Raw genomic sequence first — 8,578 nt, 5'->3', positions numbered from 1 at the left:
TGCAAAAAGGAGAGTTACTGCAAACTCCTGATCCAGATTTTTCAGTAGGTGCCAGTTCTGGTTAATCACTTTTTTAAGGTTCTTGGAATTCGGACAGAACGTGGTCACGCACACTTGGCGCTGCATTGATGATTTTGTTCTCTGGGGGTCCACCACGCTCGTTTCATAGCTGTTTTTTACCAATTTTTTGGGATGACCACGATCCCTTAGTTTATCTACCAAGTTGTTGGCATGAGATGCATATTCATCCTTGTGGGAGCAGTTCCTGCGGACCCTCGAGAACTGCCCATATGTCATGGCATTCCAGACATAGCAGTTGAGCCCTGGCCCCTGTTAATGACGGCACGACGCTCTTGAATAGCTAATAACCACTTCCAACAACCTCGGCGTGTAAGTTCGCCACTTCAGTGGGGTCTGGGCACATCCCTCAGATAGACCACAAATGTCACTCATTTTCATGGTCATGCCTTTATGTTTACATCAGGGCGTGGCCTGTGCTGCTGGGAATATGTGGCATACGTGCTTGGCCTGCACTGGAGATCTGCTACAGGCACTGCTTATGGAGCAAGTTCGTCACCTTGCCAGTGTGTCACAGGGGGTGTAGGCACACTCAGACTGGCAGATGAGTGCTTAACATCCTTGCCCAGTCGGGGAAAAGCAGTGCAAAGGAGAAAACTGCATCGCCTTTACTGACCCCGCCTTACCCTGTGATGCTGCTGTGCTAAGCCAGGCCTACCAGGGGACGCTGCAGAGCCCGCGCTGCGTAGTACGGCAGCAGCGTCTGCCTGAAGCACACTGCGGCCAGCAGCCCATGCCGGGAGCCACCCGATTCAATACCCTGGGATTTTATTGCTTCTCCTGCAGCCTTCAGCACTGCTTCTGACAGAAGGGAGGAGACGTCAGTATCCCGGTGGACTGCCAGGCGCGTCTAAACGGATGATTTCACAAATATGTCGCTGCTGGCGGCCGAGGGGGGCCATGGAGGAGACTCAGCAGCAATGAGGCGGGCCAGCAGCCGGGGAGAGTCCTCCGGCTTCACCGCATTCAGCTCTCATCGCCTCTTCCCCAAAACCCGCCTGACTGTCTCCGCTCCGTGCACCACATAGACACTCCGCGCTCGAGCCCCGCTACCGCCTCTTGTATGTCCCGGGCAGGATCAGGGTATGTGCATCTTGCTCTACTAACCTAGCCTCCCCCCTGCCAAGCAGTGCGCCCCTCCTGCCGCCTCTGTATTGTATACACGTTACGATTGTTGTTCATTTCTAAATGTGATGATGATGCTGGATCTGCCAATAAACATGTCGGCCTTGACAATGCAGGTGCGTTTTCAAGGCCATCACGACAATAGCCGTGGCATGGTCTCCTGTTTATTTTCTAGTATGTGGGCCGTGTGTGCAGAGGTGTTTAGAGTCAGGGATACGTGTGCCTCCCCGGGAAGACGCCGCGCTGCAGTCTCGGATGGGCAGTTTGTGTGCCGGTGTGAGAATGTATGGCTTGCTCGCTGCACGACTCGTTTGCCTGCTCCTCATGTATCGGTCATTCTGTGCATGCGCCCGTTGGGGCTGCATAGAGCCCCGCAGCCCCACGCCGGTCTCTGCATTGCCCGCCCACCCACCCCCCTCATACATCGCGGGGCTGTCCCGGTTCATACATGACATGACTGGCCTGCTTGCTGCTCCCGTGCGCTCGTGGGTGCGCAACGACTGAGGGATGTGGGTGCCTTGCACGCTGCCTGCATTGCGTCTGCACTGTCTTTTATATTTGCCATGTGAAACCATCCAGAGGAGATCGCTTTCCCACCCCGCACCCTTGAACCGTCCAAATGCGCTTGTTTGTAGCTGCCTGGGTTGGAATCTGGGGGCGAAGCAGCCGCGAAACTATCTATGTATGTCCGAGCCTATCTGCACCAAAGAGCTCTCATGTTTCTGCTGAGACTGCAACGTCAAGAAATGGCTGGAGTTTGCTTATTGCGTTTAATGTATTCAGCCGCCCCCGTCCCACACTCATTACTGCTGCTATAGAGCGGGCTCTCTGCTACCGACTATGCAGCCTGGCTGCACCCTGCCTGCAACCCTTCCCACCACCGGCTTCCAGCCTTTCACCATTCGGAGTAAGGTGAAATGGGAAAGAAAGGGGGGGAACGCACCCCATTTCAATCACGCTTCACTCTATTGCTGGACAGAAAGCTCGCTTTATGCGGTTCCTCATCAGTAACTAATTAAATATGATTGCTCTCCATGCAGCCTAACATAGTCTATGAATATTTCAGCAGATCTTATACTCCCAGCGCTGTAAAACGATATCCATAATAAAAAAAAAAGGGCGCAGACGGGCTAGCTGCATGCGCCTCTTGGATGCTGCAAGGCTTGACGCATTCCAACAGTGCTTGATTATTTTTTTATACCTCTACCATTCCTGCCTCCGAGAACGCCAGGTAAGAAACCAGATTACTTCTTTGTTTTTGTTTTTCGTGAACGTGTCTGCATGCCTTTGTATTGTTATTTTTTGGCATGCCTTGTCAGTGCATTGTTTATCAGTTTTAATTTCAAAAGCCATAATCGGTGTGTGTACAGTGTGTTGAGATTTTGTGCAGTGCTAGTACTAGTAATAGGACACTTAGATTTGTTTTAAAAAACGCACAGAGTGATTGTAGGGCAAATTGTTGATGATTCATTGTCACGCTATGTGGTTTTGTACCCCAAACTGAATGCATTTTGTTGTGTTTTTTTTGTTGTGTTTATTTTCTTGCAGTCTCCATCTACCGCACTGGCGTGAGAATACCTTCCATCTGCAAGGGAGGCAGAGAGCGCGCGAGAGGGAGGCAGTTGAAATCTGCTGAGTTGGCAAACCATCGCATCCATCCTTTTCTGTGTTTTTTTGGTTGGAGAAGCTGGGTGACAGCAGCAGAACGGCAATGGTTGAGTCAGCGATAAAAGCAGGATTGCACTAAAAGCAAGAAACAGCACAAGGGGCAACTGGCCTGTGTGTCCAGCACTGGGGACCCAACTGGAGCCCGAGTGTGTGTGTGTGTGTGTGCGTGTGTTACTGAGAGGCCAAAGGACACACACGCACACACACACACACCCCTACACTCACACGCATTTTTGCTCAGGCAAAAGCAAGATCAAGTGCAGAGAAGGGAAGCACCCTGGAGTCAAGGTGTACATCTCCTGTTTCCATCCCCTGAGCCCCACCTGCCAGGAGGAAAATGACTGTGATCGCAGGAGAGAACATGGACGAGGCTTCAGCCTTGCCTGGACATCCCCAGGACAGCTATCAGCCTGACCACGAAGACCACGAGTGCTGTGAGCGGGTGGTTATCAATGTGGCTGGTCTCAGGTTCGAGACCCAGCTCAAGACACTGGCCCAGTTCCCCAACACCTTACTGGGAAACCCCAAAAAGCGGATGCGCTACTTTGACCCTCTGAGGAATGAGTACTTCTTCGATAGGAACCGCCCCAGTTTTGACGCCATATTGTATTACTACCAGTCTGGGGGCCGATTGAGAAGGCCTGTCAATGTGCCCCTGGACATGTTCTCAGAGGAAATAAAATTTTATGAACTAGGAGAGGAGGCCATGGAGAAGTTTAGAGAGGATGAGGGCTTTATCAAAGAAGAAGAGCGCCCCTTACCAGAAAAAGAGTACCAAAGGCAAATTTGGCTTTTGTTTGAATACCCAGAAAGCTCAGGCCCAGCCAGAATCATCGCCATTGTCTCTGTCATGGTGATCCTCATTTCTATTGTCATATTTTGCTTAGAGACACTTCCAGAGCTCAAAGCTGACAGGATATTTTCTCAGCGGAGGAGTGACAACAGCACCGTATTCTACAAGACCAACATCTTCACTGATCCATTCTTTGTGGTAGAGACCCTCTGCATCATCTGGTTTTCATTCGAGCTACTGGTTAGATTTTTTGCTTGCCCAAGTAAACCCGAATTCTTCAAGAACATCATGAATGTAATTGATATCGTGGCCATTATCCCCTACTTTATTACTTTGGGGACTGAGATGGCTGAGCAAGATGGGCCCGTGAAGGGGGAACAGGCAACATCTCTAGCCATCCTGAGGGTCATCAGACTGGTAAGAGTCTTCCGAATCTTCAAACTCTCCAGACACTCTAAGGGCCTCCAGATTTTGGGACAGACTCTCAAGGCTAGTATGAGAGAGTTAGGTCTACTCATCTTCTTTTTATTCATTGGGGTCATCTTGTTCTCCAGTGCAGTGTATTTTGCTGAAGCTGAAGAAGATATGTCTCATTTCACGAGTATCCCTGATGCTTTCTGGTGGGCGGTGGTGTCCATGACCACTGTGGGCTATGGTGACATGTACCCAGTGACAATTGGAGGCAAGATTGTGGGCTCCCTGTGTGCCATAGCTGGCGTGCTAACAATTGCCCTGCCTGTACCTGTCATCGTGTCCAACTTCAACTACTTCTACCACCGAGAAACTGAAGGGGAAGAACAGGCCCAGTTGCTCCACGTGAGCTCCCCTAATTTGGCCTCCAACAGTGACCTGAGCCGACGTAGCTCTTCCACAGTCAGCAAGTCCGATTACATGGAAATTCAAGAAGACATGAATAATAGTATAGATAATTATAGAGAGTCAAATCTCAGAACTGGCAACTGCACCGTGGCCAACCAAAATTGTGTTAACAAAAACAAGCTGCTGACAGATGTGTAGGAAATCCCTGCAGCTTTGTGACTCTAAAGTGACAATTTGTAGATGCTTTAAAAACACTTCTTTGAATGCTTTATTTACCTCGTCAATGAATTTTTGCATTGCGAATTATTGCTCAGCGATCAACAAGCTTTCAGAACCCATGAAAGATAATATTGCAATTTATTTTTTAAACTTGTTTTTTTTCTACTGGTACTTGAATGAAAAACAAACTATTCCAGCAAGTACAGTTAGATAGAAAACCTGATGCTCCTAAGCAGGAATGTCCATTACACTTTTGCTCGCTGACCATAAAATTAAAAAACAATCACTAGTGATAACAGATAATGTACAAGCATGAATATCTAGCACTTTCTATCTGCAGACTGCATCCAATGAAGGGCATCAAACAAAAATTTCAGCTAAAATGTGCACACGTTTCCTATCTTCCCTAGTCCTCTCCCTTTATCAAAGATTATGCAGTGATCTATGGCCTACAGTTCCACATAGCACCTTAAGAACAACCTAGTTGACCGGTTTTTGTTATTCAACCTTTATCAGAATTATTCTAAAATATAAAATTCTAAAAAATAAATGAACATCAGATAAGACAAAACTATCTGCAATGCTGCTAGATTTCAAGTGCAGATGATCTCAACTTTTTTTCGGGGTCCAGAGTACTGGATGCAACATATTTGCCCCTTTGTTGCAAGACAGCACAACAGTGTCATATAGCGCATGTTTTGACTTTGATACTATTTATTTTGTAATCGCATGGGAGATGTTACCTCAAATCATAGGGGATAAGCTTTCGTTTGAACTGAATCTTATGAGAGGTTACTTATTTTTCATTTGCATTCACCAAAAGTGCACTCCTTAATTTATTAAATATTTTATTAGTCATTTAAAGTACTGTATTTAAGTGTGTATGTTAGTCAAATGGGAACAATAACTTTCGGCGATCACAGCATGATAAAAAATACTCAGCATTATGGCTCATTTGACTAAGGTGTAACCCGAAATAATTAATGCATGATTTCAATATTAAAACAAGTGCTTGTTGGATTAATGGACCAGAAGGAATGGGGGAGAACTGACAGATATTAGTGCTTTGATCAGAGAAAGTGTGTTAACTTCTGTCTGTCCAGGTAATGTCGGGAACGTAAATGATCCCACCCCCAGAAGGGGGCAATATATGAAAAATTATGAAATCAGGTTGTAAGTAGTAACACCTAAGAAATGCTCTACATTTTAACTGAAAACCAAGGTGCAACTGCATGTCTTTTGGTGCAATCTCAGAATGTAACTTCACTTTATGTAATGTATGCATCCAAATTACCACCCATTTTCGTTGCAGTCATGGTTTGAGGTCTATTGAATTATGTACTCCCTGGCGACTCAACGCAGAAACGTAACTGATTGACTCAGATAGTTGCTAGTGCCTTTATCCTTTATCCGTTTAATCTCTGAAAGTGCCTCTGGGTTCCAAGCGGAGAAGCACCAGGACCACTATTGGCATCGGGGGGAGGTTGACTTCTTCCCAAAAAAACCTAAAGGAATGTACGGTCTTATCCCCCCAACCTCTCCTGCAGGCCTAGAAGGGAGGAGTTCTCACTTGAAGAGCTTCTCAAAACACCAGCCATGGATATGTGGGAGCCCTGTGGATGTATCCCCTTGGTTGCTTGAAAGCTGAGAAACCGTGTGTTTGTTCCTATATGTCGTTGCTGTGGAAGACAGCTCTCTGATGGTTTTCATTTTTTGTGTATTGAGACGTCACCGTCTATCTGGCATTACCCAGGAAAATGCTTTGCACTGAACATTGATTTATTTTTGCTTTTTAGTATGGATTTTTTTAAAAAATCTCTCATGAAGCTACTCGGCCTAGAGTTTTGTTACTACTAAATAAATGCATACAAGTGCACCAATTCATTGGAAATCGGGAGCATTTGAACTCAAAGAAAAAAAAGAGCTCCCATGCCTCTTTCCCTGCTTAATTATGGCCTATTTTTATTAGGCGGCACATAACTGACAACACTTTGTTCCTTGAAAGACATGAAGACCCTTCCTGCCTACTTCTTTTTTCACGGCCTTCTCGCCGGCAAAAAAAAAATTGAGTGCAGAGCTTTTTTTTCTGAAAGGGACATTAAAGTTGTGGTATCATAGAGAAATAAGGGGAAGAGGAAAGGGGGAGAGAAAGAAAGAAAGTAAGTGCGCGAGAGAAGGGGCGAGCTTCACCTACTTCCTGTAGTCTAATCCTGTCATCCAGCTGCTGACGCACTGACGCATAATGGACCTTTGACCCGCTAGCAGCTCTTGGAGGCGAGGGCCGTCACACGAATGTCTGCGCTACAATGACTTTCAACCACAATTAGGCACTATAAATCTCTCGCGTCGGACATATGGACACGCTGGAATTCCCCATATCGCACTTAGCATGTGGCAAGCTACTGTTGACCTCTTCGATTGTACACACCCCGTTGACTGTATAGAAAGGCACTTAGGACAAAAAAGGGGATTCTCTTCATTTTACGCACAATCTTGAGAAGAAATGACAGATTTACTAGAAGGAATGTTTAATTCCGTGTAGAACTTTCTGTGATACTAGGAGATCAAGAATCAGGGGCTATCACCTCATCTCCAGAATTGCAGGGCATTCAATCAACACTTTAAAAGAAAAATAACATTTCATGTTTCTCTCTCTTACCAAAACAAAACCATAATCACGTATGTCCTGGTTCCTCCATATCACCTGCCCTGGAGTTATGAGACACCGTTCCCCAAGCACGGCGGGCCGAATACTGCACCTCAGTAACACAGCAATAATCCATGCTGTGCTGTGAGGCTGATGAGCTATGCAAGAGCAGCATCGGAAGGGCGAGGCTCACCCCCTTAGTTTCTTGGAGCTGGGTAACTGCACCTTAGTTTGACTACTGGGCTGACTTCTGCATGTAATAAAAAAGGAGAAGTGCTGCATGCGGTGGTTCCTTCAGCTAGGGAGCGGGGTGGTGGACTCGTTAGGTGGGGACAGTGTGGGGAGTATGAATCATTAGTTATCCATTCATCGCTCAACAAAGTATCAGAACATACTAAAGTCTTGAGTACAGGGAAGAACTCATGTAGCATAGGCATGCATTTCTGGCAAGTATGAAAAGAAATAATGTTCTGACCCCTTGCACTATATGTGCTAAAATATCTTTGTAGACCTGAAGGTGCACTTAACAACTGCCTGTTCTTACAAATAAATGTCATTTTTTTTATTTACCTTGCGTTTGCTGCTCACCTTATTTGGGGACATTCCTCGAATGTAGTCTTGTGCTGATGGAGATGGGGCCGCCCTTGTCTGATGACTGCAAGATGCCTGTGCAGATGATCCCCACCTCACTGTTGGAGGTTGGGAGAGGAGTGGATGTTGAATAGGCCATGCCTGCGCCGGAGTCTTAACTTTCAAGAGATTATGGTCTATATTGGGCTATCCCACCTCACAATGGGCAAGTTTCTGTTTTTTTTGTGACAAAATGCAAGTGCCGGAGCATTAGCATAACATGATGGGTCCTCATACAGGATGTAAGGGGTTGCCCCTGAGTCTCACATGTCTCATTAATATCCATTGACCTATGCATGTATAGGGACCCCTTAAAGAGGTTGTAGGGGTTGCATTACGCCCCTGCCAAATGCATCATCGCTGGCAGTTACCTAACGTGCTACTGATGTAGGACTTCAGCCGAATGAAGTGTCTCTTGTTTATATTTGGGATAGACCCTCACCAACACCTTCTCTCGTCTGCTCCACCTCTCATGGCCTGTCCTAAATGGCTGAGCCGTTTAGGATCAGGTTCTTGAAGAGACACAACAGCAACACGAGAAGGTACAGTGCACACTTGATGCTTTGTAATCTCAACCATTACTTCCTAGAATATGAAAT

At 46.4% G+C, this 8,578-nt stretch overlaps 1 protein-coding gene across 2 annotated transcripts; it reads left to right on the top strand.

The window, feature by feature from the left end:
- Positions 1-720: 720 nt before the first annotated feature.
- LOC147751649 (potassium voltage-gated channel subfamily A member 1) lies at positions 721-7,919 on the top strand. Of its 2 annotated transcripts, none has more exons than XM_086921264.1 (2): positions 721-1,161; positions 2,752-7,919. In XM_086921264.1, the coding sequence occupies exon 2, from the start codon at positions 3,209-3,211 to the stop codon at positions 4,679-4,681; it is 1,473 nt and encodes a 490-aa protein (XP_086777390.1). In that variant the 5' UTR covers positions 721-1,161; positions 2,752-3,208; the 3' UTR covers positions 4,682-7,919. The 2 variants fall into 2 exon arrangements, with proteins under 2 accessions (XP_086777390.1, XP_086777399.1); XM_086921273.1 differs by lacking the exon at positions 721-1,161 and adding an exon at positions 1,217-2,434.
- The last annotated feature ends 659 nt before the right edge of the window (positions 7,920-8,578 follow it).

Source organism: Lissotriton vulgaris, chromosome 1_1 (assembly GCF_964263255.1).
Source record: "Lissotriton vulgaris chromosome 1_1, aLisVul1.2, whole genome shotgun sequence".
Lineage (NCBI taxonomy): Eukaryota > Metazoa > Chordata > Amphibia > Caudata > Salamandridae > Lissotriton > Lissotriton vulgaris.
The sequence above is the reverse complement of the archived record's forward strand: the minus strand, read 5'-3'. Positions and strand labels throughout refer to the sequence as shown.